Here is a 17,605-nt window from a genome sequence, read left to right on the forward strand (position 1 = left end):
TTTCTTCTTTTGATTTCCCTTCTGGGTTTTTGATATTAACTGGTAAATTACTGGTGGTGAAGGTTGGTACCACATGTAGAATTGGGTAAACAAGTATTTATACCATAGCTGTATTATTCATATTCAGCTGAAGTTACCTTGTCAATAGTCATCTAGATTTCCATAGCAGTTCTACCTGAACTTGCTTGCAACTTTGGCAAATTTTTCTCAAATTTTCAAAGCTGGGTGCTTACTCTTAAGGGCATGAACRGGGGGAGCCCTTATTGACTTTGACCCCACATCAGTGGGAACTATGGGAGAAAACCAGGCCTACATTTGCATAAAATCAGCTTTGATCTCAATCCTATTATCTCTGAAGTGAGGAGAAGGCTAACTTAAATGGTCAGGTTTTTTGATGAGGACTTGAGGGCGATGTGTGAACTTCTGTCACAGGATTCAAAGATCTGTTTAAGGAAGTTCTGAGTGTTAATAGGTGAGTTGCTATTGTCTTTTTCATCAAGGATGTACTCTGCATTGCTGTGGGCCCACGGGATGAAGATGAAGTGATTGACTATGTCTGGCTGGAGTGCTTGCTTGGAAGACTAAGTCAGACCCTTCGGTGCAGAAAGGTAGAAGTTTTTTTTAAAAAGCAACAAAGAAACTTCACAGCACTTTGAGCCATCTTCATAACCTGCAAACTCTTGAGTTTGCCCTGCCTCAGAGTTCAATTCAGTCAAAATGTTTCTCATCTGAATTCAAATGGTAACACAGTTGCATTGTGTTTTTTGACTTTGTAGATCTGCCTGTAACTTAAATTAGCCTTTGTGAACTCTCTTTTCATGCAGAATCTCTTCTTGGCTTTGATTCTTTAATGGCTATCAGATCACATCTCTGTGCTTCTTACTGTGAATTGTTCACTCTTCTCCACTAATTTTATCCTTTGTGAAGCCTGTTTTGTCCAGCCTGCAGTATGAGGACAAAGATAAAACATTTTTGTTTTCCAGTTCATGTGTCCCACATCAGAACAACAGCTGGCAAAGTGCACGGTTGAGTTGGCTTCTTTGCTGGGTAAGTCAATCATAATATGCAATTTAAGATTTAAAAAGTGCTATTACTGGTCTCTTAACTCCATGGGGTTAGAGCTTTCACTCTTTAGAGCTTGTGGATATTTGCTTCTTTCTGGTGCCATTGAGTCTGTGGGTTTTTTTTCTGCCAGTTTGGATGGTTGCTCGTGTTTCTGTCCATCTTCTGCAAAACRGCATTATACTGTAACTAAACATCCTTCTGATCTGGTGTTCTCATTCACATCTCCATTGTTTTTCACTTATTGATACAGTCGTATAAATATGCAATAAACTTTCTAGCATTTCTGCCTCTGAAGGATTGCAGCTAAATGTTTGTTTGGTTTTGCTTTTTCCTAAAAGTAAAGGCCTGTCCTCTTCATTTTTCTTTTTGGGAGAAGGGAAGTAACTTGTTTTCTGTACATTGTGAATTCTGGGCAAGATCAGTCAGTATAGGAGAGACCAAGTGTGTTAAGGAGTTAACGAGTGGGGTTCCCCCCCCTTTTTTTTCCTGCTCAATCTGTAAAATGGAATATTTTTCTCAGCATGAACTAATGATCTGGATGCAGATGTTTTCTCCATGGACGACCTTTACGTTTGCTGTTTTTAGAACTTTTCAAGGAGTCTTCATGTAGTTTACTCTTTCAGAAAGCAATCTATATGCGACTATTGTGAAAATTCATTCTGGGGAACAGCGATGTAAATCTGCTTTTCCATTAGACTGTTCCAAGGAARATTTGATATCTTCCCTGTGTGTATGTTTAGCTGCAGTTCAAGAAAACACTGTACTGTTCACTTTTACTTGCATAAACTTATGCAAATCTRTGTATAAACTGCTGTTTAATCTGTTGATAGATTTAAATGTTGATTTACTCTGTAACATTCTTTACTCTGGGAGTAACACTTAGGTCCTCTTTTAAACATTAGACTGACTATTTCCATTTTTATTTAGTCTTTCAAGAAGAAACCATTCAACCAGCTGAATGGTATTCTTTGTTTCAAAGCAGTGTAGATCTCTTCTTGTGTAATACTTTGTAGTGTAGTTTCAGAGCTCGTTTTTGCTTGTTTTTATAAGTTCTAGTCTCCTTAGTTCACTGGCTTACCTTTACAGAGTATGTTTTACTTTGATTATTCAATTACCAGCTGTGTGAAATGTGCTGTTGGACCAAGATGCTGGCAATAGGAAGGAAAAGGTACAGCTATAGAGATTCACCTTTTTTGTCTTACAGTTTCAGATCGTGTTCCTCTGCGTCTGGGGCTCAGGCCCCCAGAGAAGAGCTCTGAGAGGCTACGTGTAAAGAATAGTCCCACGTATGGCCTTCTGAAACTGCTGCTTTCTGTCTGGAAGGAGGAYTTTGGGACGCCTGTTCCTGTGCAGCTGATCTTCAGCAGGAAGAATGTTGCCTATGTTGCAGAAGTCAAACAGCGAGAGGTAGGGCTTTCTCAGCTCTGCGGAGAGCTACCACTTATCTACTCCAGTCTGAAATACACATGTATAGAGAGAACTCAGAGTTCTCTCAACTTCAGTGTTGACTGACTTCATGTGTGAATAAGAAGGATTTAGTCTACTTTGGGCATTCTTTTTGCAGGGATAAAGAAGGCTAGGTACTTGTTAGCATGTAGACCTGTCTGGGGAACTGTCAAGAATGCATAGTTTAATGTAAGAGCATCTGGCAAAATAGCCTGTTTGGGATGGGAGATTTTGGGACTGTACATCTTCTGCATTTGATTGCAACTGTGTCTTCTATCAGCTTTCATTTTTGCATGGGTAGGCRTGTTACCTTTAAAGATCCCCAAATTTGAAGCTGAAAAGCTAACCTATGACCCTAGTTAGTTGCAGGCTAAAATCAGCTTATTTTGAAAAGTAAGAAAAGAATTTTTCAAGCTGTTCTTGAACAGCTAGGAACAAAATACTTTGTGTGTTTTGGAATTGGGAACTAGAAATTGTGACTTTATAATAGAATATGAAGTATGAACTCAAGAAATTTTATTCGTTTTGAATGTTGGTCTTTGGTGTGCTTTTATTGCCCAACCTGGAGAAAGAACATGCTTTCTTCTTTCRTTCTTTTTCCCCATATTGTGATGCAAAAAGGCAAAACGTGAACTGTGTAGGGATAAAGCAGGAAGCGAACACAGAATCCATTTCTTGAGATGCTGATTTTTTATTTATTTATTTATTTTTTTTATTCTGCAGTGGGATTTGTTCCTTTTCATGCTTCATGGTCTTGTAGAACACGATCTAATGGGAATTAGAGAAATAGAGAGTTGCTTGCATAACCTCAAAGAACTCCCTTGGCCCTCAGTAAGTAATAATGTGTGTGTGAGCACTGAGTGAAATAAAAATACAGATTGGTAAATCCTTGTAGCACTTTGAAGTAGATGAGGACTATAACCATCCCTCTCTATAGTTCCTGCTTAATGCAGCAGAAGGACTGGCATCCAGCAAATTTGTTACTGTTACCAGTGTCTGGGCTGAATCTGTACTTGCGCAACTCCCAGCACTTCCCACTCATCGGAAACATTTCCAAAGAAACTGTAAACCAGTCTGGAGACTTGCTGGCACCTTTACCAGCTCTTATTCCAACCTGGATGTGTTTGCTGACCAGACAGACTGAGCAGACTTGCCTTTCAGCCTCTTTTTTGCCTCCTCCAGAATGTTGAGATGAGTCAGAATATTCTAGCCAGCAGTTGAAACGTAGGAAATGGCGCAAGTCCCTTGCTAAATAATGGCTGGTACTTTGAGTGTGGTGAACACTTGCATGCTGGAGGTGTTTAATTATTTAAGCTGTAACAGTGACCAAGAAGGGTCTGAGGATCAGAGGTATGGCTGAATATGTAGAACTGCGGTTATTCATCTTTACAGTATGTTATAGCTTGTCTAGTATTTGCACTGGAAGACTAGCAACAAATTGAACCTTGTAAAGTCTTTTCTACTAAAAYAATTAAGCCTCTTGGTTGACATTTGTTAATACAAGCTCTCTGGTTTGTACTGTCACAGGATTTCTTAAAAGAACTGGAAATGCTGTCTAGAGTATTTATATCAGAACATCATCTGGAAGAGCCCAGGACTAACCCTTGTGATCTGGCAAGACAATCTCTAGGTACTGTGACAGCACAAAGCTAGTGGAAATGGACTCTGTGGATATAAGTAACTAATGAAAATGCAAATGGAATTTTAGTGTTGCTGAAGGCATTGCAGGCTCCTTGCTGGGAGAGCCCTGCATATAAGAGATTGCTGTACGAACACTGCACTGGTCTTTATTGGTGGACATTTTGCAATGGTGACTATTCTGAAGGATTTACATCTGCAAGTGGATCTCCAAGTCAAAAGTCCTTTAAGCACCTTGATCATGGCTTGCAGCAGCTGATTTTTTTAGACTCATAAATACCTTTTGTATTTATACAGAAACAAACTGTGACCAGACCCAGGAATCAATTCAGGTGGATAAAAGTTATTTTGTGATGAAGAGAGATGGTTTTCTGGTGGCTGTCATTAAATGAATGTGACTTCTCATGCTCTCTTTTAACAAAGACTATGCTGTCAGGGGGAGGGAAAAGGTGAACCTGTATAACACAGAGATGAGCCTATATTTATTTTTCCACTGTAAGCTCGATTTTGAAGATTTGATTTTAATCTTTAAAAGACTCATTTTAAAAGTGAAACCATATTAAATATGTACACCAGAACATCGATGCTGTTCTTAAAAGATTTGTGTGTTTAAGGCTTTTTTTTTCTCTTCCCTTTCCATCTCTTGATGGAAATGTAACTTTTCCTGGGGTTTTTAATGGAAATAAGGGAGAAAATATCTGAGTATATTTTTTACTGAAGATAGATTGACAGTATTTTTAAGAAATGTTTTTATAGTATGTGAGCATAAATGGCATCTAGCCATTCACTGTTTTTTATAATCCTTCTTGCCTTGAGTTTGGGTTTTTCAGGTGGGAAATGCTCCAGCAAGAAAAACTACAGACTGGAAGAACAGACAGGAAAAAAGTAGTGAAAAAAGCATTGCATAACATCCTCCAGAGAGTTGGTTTGAAAGGAATTCGTTTCATGGAGGACAGTGGGCATTTTCTGACCTTTTGAATAGACCATCACCAATGGTGGGAYCTCCCTATTACCCCCAAGTATCTCWGCAAAATGGGGTTTGTTTTGGGGGGCTACTGGTAGCTGCAGAACATAATTAGTTGCTTATTAGATGTCTTATGTTCTTTCCTGTAGCAGTAAGGATTATATTTTCCTTTTGTCTATGTGCGTCCTATTAGCACAGGCTTTTCAGAAAGCAAATACTATACTATGTAAGAAAGAGGAACATCTGGACAAGGTGAACCTAGGGCTTTTTAATACTGTGAGTTAATTAGATCGCCTCTTTCTTATATGAGGCAGGAAAAAGTAATATCTTAGTGGTGCTTTTTAAATTTTAATAACAACAAATAATTAGTTCTGGGGGTCTTTTTTTAAGTAGAATTCTGACTTCTGTTAAAATCTAGATGATTGATTGATAGAGAGCAAGAGACCACAGAGGAACATCACTGTGTTTTGAACTGTACTGAGGAGTTAATGATTCGGTTACTAAGCACTGTGTTGAAAGATCTGTCACATGCCATCTCTGTCTTATTTTAGGGGTTTTCYGGTGTGAATGAAGTAGAGGGTACCTAAAAGTAGACATGCTGCCTAAGCAGTAAAGACATGGTAATATAAACTGAAATAGCAAGTATCCTGCTCATGCTATACCTGCTCCCTGAGGCTAAGTGTTATGTGATATTTGGCTGCAAGGTCTCACCTGAAGTTGTTGTTTGTCATAATAAACATGATTAAATGTCCTGTTTTTTTGTCCAAGCTGTTGGTGTATACCAGTTTTGTTATAGTGCAAAGAGCAGAAAGGTCTTTTGCCACAAAGCATGGAGCAGAAAAAGTATAGTAATTACTTCTCCTGTTCTGCCTCCTGCTGCTTTTTTTTTTTTTTTTTCCTTATGATGAAATAGCATTATTTTGTTAAATGACGACAGGAAAAGGAAGCTGGGATCCGTAATGGTAAAAGGTGCTTTCTTCTCTGGAACTGATTTTATTCAAGTAGTCTAAAACTGTCTGCATAGATAACATGGCCACAGCTATTTTTATAAATGCAACATACCTGTATTATTCTTTTTMAATACACTGCTTGGAAACCCTTATTTAAAAGGTGGCCAAGCCCCAGAACCAGTTTAGCACTGCCAGTGAGGGACAGCATAATTGTGCCCAATTGGGCGGAAGCGTTCTTCAAGCAGGTAAGAAACCCAYTTTCTCTCTTCTCTCATCTTGATGCTGTTATTCTAGTTCCTGGGCATCCTGTGACAGTCATCCCTGGTTGCTGTGCACAGCCAGACACCTGACTTCACAGCTAAAACTTAAATGATTGTATGGCACTATTTTCTGTATACTCAATGAGACCATTCTCACAAGGATCCCTGACTCTCTGGTGTCCCACTGGGCTGGTAGACTTTTCTCTCTGTCAGAGCTTTAAGCRTCATGCGCGTTTGCTTAGCGTTGCCTCTAGTAATGGGGGTGGTAATGAAGAAGCATTTGAGAACTGGAGGGAGGAGAGCATTCGCAGCAGGCTAGGTCAGCATGTGTGGCCTGTCTTGTGCCATCTTTGCTACTGCAAACTCACAACTCCCAAAAGAAAATGACGAAAAGTGGAATTGCATTAACTTGTTTCTGGATATTCAGATACTAAGCAGTTGTGTGACTGAACACAGGAAGAAGTTTAACCATGAAGTGCAAGGCACTGAGTCACAGGAACCCAATCAAAGTGGGGATTATCTATCTTGATGTTTGCTCCACAGAGTAACTTTCCATGCACATTCCTCAGAGGCTGTAGAAGACCTACATCTTTTATCACAAACTATGCCTTTATTTCTTAATTCAGCATAAGTGTCCACATCACTGAATAGAAAACTGCCTCCCCCTGTGTAAGCATAGTTTCATTGATAAGTAGTTTAGCTGGAGCACAGTACCCTGTGGCATTTGRTTCTTGTGTAGAAAATACCATTTATTGTGGATATGAAAATAGCAATCTTGATTAAAAGCAGAGATGCAACAATAGATGGTACAGTACAATTGGTTTGATCACCTACTGCTCAGCAGTAATTTACAGAGTGTGTTTTGCCCATTCTAGACTAACAAATTAGGTATCTGCTAGCTTTTTTTTATTTCTCCCAAACAAATGAATGCCATACATTAACAGGTACCATAAAATGTTATATTTGCAAAAGAAAACATTTATTTAAATAGCTTTTTTAGTATTAATTGAAAATTGTATTTAAAAAAAAAGCTTACATTAATTCAATACTGATAAAAATAAAAATTAGCTTTGATAGCATATAAAAACACTTCAAAACAAGCATATATAAATAACTTAATTTGTAAACATAGAAAAAACAATTTTATGTGTCTATAAAAATAAACATCTGATGTACTGTACAATAAGACATTAGCCTTCATAGGCACTGGCATTGTTGACCAACAGGAGTCCCCCTAGATGTTGTTCCTACACGAACTGCTTTATCACTAGTGCCATGTCCAGAATAAAAGGAAAAAATAAAGCACTGAGCAAATCTTGTGGATTGTATGAAGACATCCCTTGCCTTCTCCTGAAATCTGTGTCCAGCTGCAGGAAAGTAGCATTAGGGACAATGCTGCAATTTCTGCCTTTTTTTTTTTTCCTCTAGGGTTTTTTAAGTAAGTACTTCCTTGTTCACTTTTATTTTTCCCTTCCCACCAAATGTGAATCTGAGAAAAGGCAGTATTATCTTTTCTGCTCTATTGTTGGAAACTTTATGTAACACACTGCCTCTCTCTTTGAGGGGGCTGTTGGGGGAGATACATGACACCTGATGAAGTGAACCATACTGTTTGCACGCTTTCAAGAAAAGGCTTGACCCTACCAGAAGATAACAGTAATACAGTAGTGGTAACATCCATGACCATGACCATGACCATCCTAGCATAAAAAGAAGAAAATTTGTAAGTAAGTAAAATGTTTTATTATCCCATCTGGTATAGTTGGTGGGGATGGGAACCTTTGGGCTGGTATGCCTCAAAACTGCTATTTTCTTAAATATCAAATTAAAGTAGCTATTACCTTTTCTTATAAGACTATACATTAATGACAGGAAGGAATACAGAAGCTGAAAGCCAAAGTTATACATGTGCAAAGATGCACTAAAGGTAGAACTTGGCCGTTGACTCAAAGGTAGGAGTGCAGTGAACTTACTTACTTCACTGTATGCTGGGAAAATGCATCTCTTATGGAAAGTAATTGTGTAAAAGCAGCAGAGTTTGACTCTAAAGTGGATGCTTGAATATGTATTTTTCACTTTGACAAGTTTAAAGTGCAACAGCTTCTTGAACAACGTGGGCTTTTCTGAGCTGAAGAAAAATATTGTGGCAGCTTTTATTGCTTAGAAAGTGTATCTGAAGTGATTCTTTATAGTTGTGCAAAGAGACAAATTACTTACTTAAGATATTTGGGTTGGTAATGTTTAATTTTAGAGTTGTGTGATCAAKCCAGGGAATTTATTGAACAAACATTTAAAGCCTAACAGCAGGATTGTTGAACGAAGTTCAACAGGAATACCACGAGGTAATTGAATGGGAAGACTCGGCATTCACTGCAGTGAGACAGCTGTTCGTGTTATGAACAAAGTGTGGTAAGACTATAGCAGGCTAAATTTTCAACTCTGAATGCTTTGGGGTAGAAGTGTAAAAGGACTGATGAAAAAGCCATTATGGGAAAGTGCTTGAGCTGCTTTATTTGCAGGATTTAAGTTCTAGAAACAAGCTGCTGAGTCAGTACTACTCCCTATTAACAACGACAAAGTGTCATTGTTTACAGCTGTCAGTTTGGTTTCTTTATTTCAAAGCACCTAATTCTGCAGTGCAGTAAAACTGTGTCCTGAGGTATGGTGTTTTCTGCTGTTGCTGCATAGTGTAGTGATAATCTGACTATAACGCCTGCAAATAGTCAGCCAACTATCTGAGAAAAATCTATCCAGGGCGTAGAATGACTAGTGGATCTCATGCTGTTCTAACTTCCCTTCAAGGAGAAGTCATTTACTTGGCAAGCTATCTACACCGTTATGAATTCTGTGTTTGACAGTTGTCTCAMTGTTAGAAAGTGGCTTTGCATCTTTAATGAAGAACTTGGAAAAAATCTCAAGCTGCATGTATACTCACTGTTTCCAGTAGTTTTTAATGTATTGCATCACTTCTATTGCCTTTTTCTTACCACTGCCTAAAATATCAGAGAGAGAAGGCTGATCTTTAAAACAGCTTGGAAACAGAAAAGTTATAATACACTTCTGCATGTAAGATGCTGGCTACTGTAAWGTGAAGTTTCTCTCTCCTCTTTCCAGAGACACATATCTTCCTATAGTTCTTTAAGAGCTTTTCCATAGCTGTCTCAGGAAGGACAGGTACCTATAAAACTTGCTGGGTTTATTTGAAGCCACACTGGTTGAAATACATGATCCTTTCTTCTGGTTATAGTTTTGTATACTTCCAGGTTAGCAATCAGGCTTCTCAAGTGAGGCTCAACTGTGACTGTCTTATGAGCCAGCATTTTACATTACCCTTACAGATGCTTGTGTCTCTCCAAACTTCCATCTGCTCTAAGTATCCAGTTTGGTGGCAAACACTAACTCGAAAGAAAGTGTGCTAGTCGAGCAATCACCAAAGGCTGTCGCTTAGCAATGGAACTGAGGAGCCTTGCAGGAATAGCTGGGGCACCAAGATCCACCTGTAGAAATAAGAAAGGCACATGTTTGGGGGAGTCTTACACCTATCTGTTTTTGAACAAAGCAATTCCTCAGCCTGGAATAGCTCTGATGTTGTAAGTAAGTGCATGGTAAGCACAAAAGTGGTTTATAGCTGAAAGTCATCAGTACTGTGGTGGTTTGTATCTTTTTCTTCCCAACACTCCTTAGACTTTCAAAGGCTTGCATGTTTGATGTTACTTTCCCCATGTATGATCCACATTCCTTTTGAGTTCCACCTGACTGGGATTAAATATTACTATTTTATGGGCCAGATGCGTATAATCYTACTGAAAGTGTGTACATGCATATGCGCCTTATAATACATTATAAAATGCATAAACATTCCATATACAGTATAAAAGGCATATATACCAATCAGTTTAAAAGTAATAATAAATTGTGTCCTAAAAATATACTTAATATAGCTAAGTTTAAMGGAGTTAAATTTATTTTAAGAGGTTATCTGAAAACTAAATATATTATACATTATTGTATTCTCTTGTGGATATTTTTCAAGTAGTTAATACTACTGTCCTAGAGAAAACCTGCTTTTCAAGCGAGTCTGTAATAAGTGGAATGCAGGATTTTCTCATTCTTAACTGGGATCCTAATCTTGGCCTCTCTTCTGTATCTTTTAAGTGTGAGGAATTAATACATTTGTTACAAAAAGTTAACAGTAAGGATTTCCATGCATTTTGAAAATGGGAGCCAGAGCTGGTCTTCCTGTATCTACTGCAGGATGAAAATGCAAACAAAACTCTCCAATCTTTAACAYTGGATATAGCATTTACTGGCTCACCATATGAGAATTAAGCATATTAAAACTGCTAATAAGTCTTTACAGTAGTGTCTTGGTGATCAAGGCAACAACTTTAGGTGCTGTAAAAATGTGACACTGTATACTTAGGCAGATATGCTTATTACTCCTTTTAATGCTTTTTATTCCTAATAATCTTATCTCTGCATTRCCTTATATATCATACTAGGTAGAGTAAAATGAAGGTAACTTACAGCCACTTCACAAACTTCACGCAGCATAGCATAAGTAAGTAAGTAAGTAAGTACTCTATTTTTTTTGCCACTTGCTTACCAGCTCTGAAGTTTGAATGCAAAAAGCTGTTGCAGAACAGTTGTAGCAATCAGACTGCAAAAAGGTGGATGTACTGCAAAATCTCACCTGTGTCATGTAAATGACTCTGGTGATGTCTTTTCCATTCACTACATCAGGTTCCAGTATCCAGGCACTTGGCAAAATCTCCCCTCTCACTACTTCTTTACAAGGGTGAGGCATTGATGCATCATAGATGGACTGAATTGCCAAGACAGACAAGTTCTCCTGCATGTGAGGATGTGCAAAGACAACAACTCAAGACAAATCTTAGGCACATGTTTTATGTTTTCTTTTGTTTACCATAAGACACATTTCTCAAATTACTTATTAAATATTTTGTCCCAATCCTACTTGTAACCAGAATATGCTGTAATATTTAATTTACTAGACTTGGCTTGGTTGAAATTTCTTTCTGAGAGTTTTTTATACATAATTCATTTGTCATATCAGCAGGGCTCTTCTTCCTGCTGTACTGCCATTTCTGGAAATAAGAGCATGAACTTTCCTTTCCCTCTCTCCTTTGTCCTTGAACCATGACTTTAAAACAATTATTTCACTGTGCCTCAGAGAAAATATTTTACCTCTTTGGCTTCTACAGTAATGCAGCAGAAATCCCGGGGTTGCTTTAGGTAACACAGGGAGGTATCAGTCACTAAATATACTGGGGAGAGGAGAGAAAAAAAAAAGGAAAAAAGAAAGCAACAACAACAAAAAAGGAGAATTAGGCTTTGACAACTTTGACTTGACATGAAAAGAAAAATTTTTCTTTGACTTCTTGATGCAGCTGCCTAAGGGAATAATGTACTTAACAATAACTTGTTACTAAGATGCAACCATCTCAAGAGCCCACTTAAGCTAGATTCTTCTGACTTTCAAAACAGTGTGTTCATCTGCACTTCAGCAGATGGATTTTTTTTTTTTTTTTTTTTTTTGCTGCAAAGGATTTTTTTTTTCAAAACAGAAGTCCCCATATTAAACAAAATTCTGTATATTCAAGCCTGAAAAATGAGATGAGATGAGCCTGAATTTCTGGCTTTGGTCTTTTCTTCTTTGATCTTCAATCTTTCAGTCTGAGAAAGTACAGATTCATTATGTTGGTCAGTCATTTGTATTGATACTCACCCAGCTGAATATGGCTGGTTACCTTCTTGTGTATTCGAGCTGTGTTGATAGTTCTGTCATACAGATGCCTTTTGCTAGGATCTCTCACTAGTCCCCACACACTCGGAAGAGATCTTTCTATCACGCCTGCTCCCAGAAACCCATGCTTTGTTGCTGAAGGGAAGACTTTGTAGTAAATCAGCACCTCTTTTTCTGTACATTGGTATCTATCAAAGACATATAAAGGAATTTGCTCAAGAGAGGTTCAAGTACATAAAGAGATCTCCCATCATAAGTACCTGCCATAAACTTACTTCCAACCAGCTGCTGACTGGCAAGTGTAGAGATTCCTCAGGTTATGAGCACATGCTGCCATTACCTTAGCAAACAATGACAAAGGAAGAGCAGGTAAGAGAATGTTATATAAACTATAAATTGTGTTCAGCTTCTGCATGCTGCTATGGTTATCTCCTAGCCAAACCAGTAAGTTGAGTTTACCACAAGCACTTAGTTTTGTAGTGCTTGTCATCTTTTGGGAGTAGTAATGGCCAGATTGACTTCCCCCATGTTCTCTGCTTGAAGGAGGATTTATAGAAGCGTAACCTGTCTATTGTGGAAAAAGGGCAGGRAAAAAAAAAAAAAATCTCCARCTGCTGTTAAYTGAATCCATCTGATCTGAAATGTAAAGTTTGTCTGCTTTCCTTTTGACTATGCTGTCRTATCCTGCCAYGCACAGATGTAAGGTGAATGAGAATAGCAGAGAATAGAATAAAAATTACACCTTTATGTAAGACTAAAATGATGATAAAATCTAACTACTAGGTTCAGTGAGTCAGTAAACCTCCACCATTCCTCTTATGCAACAATTCGTAAGATTTACCAGTTTCCCTTTAAACATTTCAGAAAACATGAATCTCAACTCCACTGCTRCAGCTTGGCTCACTTTCCCCTACCATTTAAAAGGGCTCAGTCTTTCCTTCTGTAACTGAGAAATAAATAAATGTTGCTCATGCAAAAGAACAAAACTTGTCCCCCACACTGTTTTGCTACAATTTCCAGTGAGAGGTAGAGGAGTAAGTGACAACTCTGCTCATTTACTCACCTCAGTGGTAGCATTAGCCAAGATATGTTTAGATAAATCTTGGTATCCTTTTGTTGAAGAGGAGCTGACTGAAACAGTTAATCCGTGAGTGAACCTACAGCTGATGCTACCGGAGGTAAGGGGTGGCTGTATTCTGCTGGCTTCTRCAGAGGCATGAAAAGAAATCAAAAAGAAAAACAACACTAAAAAGGTTGCCAGAGAAAATAGTATTCTGCATTGATAGGGACTTAAATCTTCTACTGGAGTACCAAATCAACCTGATCCTGATGAAGGACTGATAATAGCTCTTGTCTAGACAATCTGTCTATTRGTAATTATCCTGCAGTTGCATCTAAGCTCAAATTTTAAGGTTATTACAAAATATAACCTAATAAATAACTTCAGAGGAGCCAAGTCACCATTTAATTTTTCAGGAAACATTACGAAACTCTGGCTCCTGGCTGACAATATTTTTCTGAAGTCAGTCAGTCCCATAATCATAGGATATCCTCAGAATACTGAGAATCACATTAAATTTGGATTTGCATAAATAATCTCATAAGATTTTGAAATATGACTTTAACATAAGCAGATGTATGTTTTATACTTACCAAATGCTGAATCCTTCTGTAGTTGTTCTAACACATGAAGCTGACTATTTGTAACAGCTGAGCAACCTCTTGCATCTCCTCTTGAAAGCTCTGCATTTCCAGAAGAAATCTAATTTGAGAGAGAGCAAAGTSGTTKTTTTTTTKTTTGTTTGTTTGTTTGTTTGTTTTTTTGGTGTGAACTTGGAATTAAGTTATGTAACACAGTAAGTGGAATACTCATAGCAAGTCTACTTTACAAGGCTGGAAGCTTTTCTTCATATAGCATTACTAGTTTCCTTTCACCGGATTAGGAAATAATAACCTACCTCAGGAAATTTAGCAAAATAAGTATGAGGAGCCACCTTCAGGGACATGCTCCAGCCATTAATTTCAGGACTGTTCATGTTCACACACAAACTCTCTCAAGTCAATGTGTGCATCTCATCACTGAGAGGCCCACTGAAAAATACCACATTCTAGCTTACCACAAAACAATGTTGTTGTTGCTAAAACTTTTGACTGATGGCATTACTAACAATACTAACACCCTTTGGCTTTTATAAATCAGCTTTAAAAAGCTTAAAGACGTGAAAGTGTCATTTTCCTCTGCAGTTACATGGTGATACTCCCTCCACTATGTAAGCCCTCTGTGTACCAGTGCTTGAGAGGTCTGAAACAACATGAAGCATCTCAAATAGGTTTCTGATCTGTATTATCCCTGTTACTGCTGAAGCATCGGGAGACATCAGTCTCACTGGCTAGTTGGCAACAATTTCTTCTCACCTGCCCCTCCCGGCTGCTGARTTTACTTGCAGTATAGGTAGCTGTGTTACTACTATTGTAACCGGATGTTGGGCCAGAGGAAAGGCTGAGGCTGGAGTCTGTACATAAAGTGCTTGAACTTAAAAGAGTCTTCAGCCTGGCTTCTTCCTGTAATTAACAGATGCCAGAATATTAGAGATCAAAATGCACAAAACCTATCTTACACAGTATCTAGTCAAATCAACAAATATAACAGCACTGCAAGATGAAAGAAGGAATCATCTAAAAATCTGATCTGCCTCAAGGTGTGCTGACAATACAGAAGTTGTTGCTATACAGAATACACTCATACGTTTCACTTACTTAATAAATAGGCCAGATAGAAAGACCTAGGATTATAAAAGCCATGAATCACCCCCATAAAACCAGACAATCAGACTGAATGGCTCCAGCTTCTGCTTTTGTTGTGCTTCAGATACAAGAGTGCAGACTATCAAACTAATGCTGGCATGTTTCTAAGAGGGCAAAAAGAAAGCAAAATAATAATAACAATATAATAAAATCTCTTTGCAGTCCCATTTGTTGCTCTTTGTCAACTTCTCCACTAGTCCCTGATTTAACTTGCTGGGCAAATGTGGTKGTTTGTAAGGACTGAAGATTTTTACTTTAAGCAACACAACTGTTCCATACCAGCCTAAAAGATCACGAAAAAATTACATAATAGGAAAATATCGAGAACTTTAAGATGATTTATACTTGCAACAACAGCGCTAAGTTAGGTTTTCCAACTCTAGTGAAATACTGTGTTTCACAACACAAATGATTTACAGATGTGGATAAGATCCAGTTACCCACTGGAGACACCTGAATTCTAGGTGCTTTTATGGGGCATGGAGCAATGGAAATTAGTGTTTGTTGCATTTCTGCACATACRAAGGAGGAAGTCTGCAACTATCATTATAGCTGCATTGTCATCCAGTGATGAAAGTAACTGCAGAGAATTATGGTCAGAAACTGGTCAGAATAGACTCATCCTAAAAAAAAGGTATTGTCTTTCGATATTGGAGAAAATTCACAGACGATCTGTGAATAACGGGTAACAAAGCACAGAAGAAAAAACAAGGGACAAATACAGGACAGTCTAAGACAAGAAATGGAGAAAAAAAAATAATGAAACCTTCATGTTTAAGTGCATATTGAAATAAACTAAAAGTTAACTATTTTGTAAGGCTGATATGCTCAGCAGGCACACTGTATAAGCTCTAGCCACTGAGAAAACCTGTGGAATTTCTTGTACACCAAATATTATCAAGAAACAACAGCTCTAGGAAGATGTAACACAGAAGAGTGAACAGGATATCTGTTCAGTATTACAAAGCTTTTTTTAAGCAAAAATTTGCATTTAATTCTTTCTTTGTTATTTCTATGCATTATGTCAATGAGGAAAATAAATAAATAACAATATTGGACCATCACAGATTTCTCTAAAAAGTGCATTACTGTAAATAAGGCAGAACAATTTATAACACTCACCTTCTGTAACTGAGAAAATATTTGCTCCCGTATACGCCTTTTCTCTTGTTCAGCTCTCTCCCGAAGTTTGTCCCTAGCTCGTGCAATTTCAGTCTTGGCTTCCTCTCGTGCCCTCTGATAGTCTCGGAGCAATAGCTCAATCTCTGAAGGGTGCTGAACACCTCTTCTTTTCGGTTCTTGAACTCTGTAAGGATGGTAAATGGGGAAAAACAGTATGCAAGTTGAAACCAGGTCACCTGCCAAAGTACCCCAATTCTTTCAATATGGAAGAGGAACATTTTCAAGAACAGCAAGTAGCCACAGTAGCGCCCAAAAAGTTTCTCTTGCTCACTAGAGCTATTAAGCTTGAAAAATAGATTTAGACTGCAAGTTCAGTTCACCATTGAGATTACTCTAGCACTTGCACTGATTTCACATGCAAAACAACTGTGCTGGTAAAACACCCTTCTACTAACCTACCACACAGGGAGCAAAAGTCATTCAGGGGAAATGGGGAGTGAAAAAAATCAAAAGTTATAGGAAATAGTTAAATAAGTGTAATATAAAACATAAAAAAGTAAGTAAATGCTGCAGAACCCATCACCATGTAGAATTTAAGTCAGAGAAGGAGCAAGAAACAAAATTGGTCTGTTATCAGTCAAGACTAAACCCGYGGCTTTCCTTTTATCATACACAAAATAAATTAGGCATGTGTTATACTGTGAAATAGCTAGCCAGAAAGAAAAATGTAATGAATTTTCTTTCTGTAATCAAGTATGTGTTTTATCCTAAAAACACTTTTTAATCCCAAAGATTACCACTTCTGCCTTCAGCATTAAGGAAAATAATTCCTCTGCTATTCTGCTGTCTCCTGCCACAGAAGTCTCAGGCATGTCACTAGAAATTGTTCATGTGCACCTATCATCGTGAACATGTTTAATGTTCACCATGCCAAAGGAGATGTTCCTAATGCCTTACCTTGTATTCTCCACCACGTTTCTTCTCAGTTGCTGCAGATATTCTCGTCGTCTGCTGGGGAGATCTAAATCCCTCTGATTTGCATCYGGTGTCTGCAACAGACTCAAATGCTTTTGAGGACTCAAACTTCGGCTTCTTCTGTACCTCTGCAACCTTTTTTCTCTTTCCTTCCTCAGAGTTTCAATAGTCCTCATGTGTCTGTCAGGGAAACAAGGTTAGCGCTGCAAAGTGCACCCTGCAAAGGTACAATTTCTTCTTCTTCTTCTTCTTTTTTTTTAATACCTTAAGAACTAGGTAGCTTTGCAACATAAAATTTATAGAAATCAATAGCATACACCACCACCCCGCAAACATCCCTTCGGTCACATGGTGATAGGTGATGCAGAAATCCTAGAACTCCACTGCTTTTGTAACAGTAGGAAAAGCATACAAATGTCTTGTGTGCTGAGAGGCAAATTGGCAAAGGAGCCTAACATAGTTWCTCCTAAATTTGTTTTAGTTACAGTAACTTCCCAAACTCAGTTCTAGCATCCAGTCACAAGAGCACAGCGTCTTGATTTTTCATCCTTGTGGGTTTTTAGAATTGTTTTTTGCTTGTTCATGCAGCAGTGTTTGTTCACAGAAGCAAGAA

At 38.0% G+C, this 17,605-nt stretch overlaps 2 protein-coding genes across 2 annotated transcripts in view; one reads left to right on the forward strand and one right to left on the reverse strand.

Moving 5' to 3' along the window:
- The window catches only part of CDAN1 (codanin 1), a 30,559-nt gene extending 24,679 nt beyond the window's left edge, over positions 1-5,880 (forward strand). Inside the window, exons 24-28 of the mRNA XM_085299885.1 lie at positions 501-608; positions 984-1,047; positions 2,270-2,472; positions 3,235-3,342; positions 4,039-5,880. Of these exons, the coding sequence (XP_085156011.1) occupies positions 501-608; positions 984-1,047; positions 2,270-2,472; positions 3,235-3,342; positions 4,039-4,164 (609 nt within the window). The 3' untranslated portion in view covers positions 4,165-5,880. The remainder of the gene's footprint in view (positions 1-500; positions 609-983; positions 1,048-2,269; positions 2,473-3,234; positions 3,343-4,038) is intronic.
- A 2,166-nt stretch (positions 5,881-8,046) lies between these two features.
- STARD9 (StAR related lipid transfer domain containing 9) overlaps positions 8,047-17,605 on the reverse strand; it is a 94,451-nt gene continuing 84,892 nt past the window's right edge. The window contains exons 24-33 of the mRNA XM_085299886.1: positions 16,975-17,172; positions 16,018-16,201; positions 14,506-14,652; positions 13,744-13,852; positions 13,154-13,296; positions 12,366-12,430; positions 12,073-12,278; positions 11,532-11,611; positions 11,017-11,175; positions 8,047-9,820 (exon numbers count right to left, since the gene is read on the reverse strand). Coding sequence (XP_085156012.1) covers positions 9,719-9,820; positions 11,017-11,175; positions 11,532-11,611; positions 12,073-12,278; positions 12,366-12,430; positions 13,154-13,296; positions 13,744-13,852; positions 14,506-14,652; positions 16,018-16,201; positions 16,975-17,172 — 1,393 coding nt within the window. The 3' untranslated portion in view covers positions 8,047-9,718. The remainder of the gene's footprint in view (positions 9,821-11,016; positions 11,176-11,531; positions 11,612-12,072; positions 12,279-12,365; positions 12,431-13,153; positions 13,297-13,743; positions 13,853-14,505; positions 14,653-16,017; positions 16,202-16,974; positions 17,173-17,605) is intronic.

Source organism: Rhea americana, unplaced genomic scaffold, assembly GCF_003343005.1.
Source record: "Rhea americana isolate MKP2758 unplaced genomic scaffold, rheAme1 scaffold_155, whole genome shotgun sequence".
NCBI lineage: Eukaryota > Metazoa > Chordata > Aves > Rheiformes > Rheidae > Rhea > Rhea americana.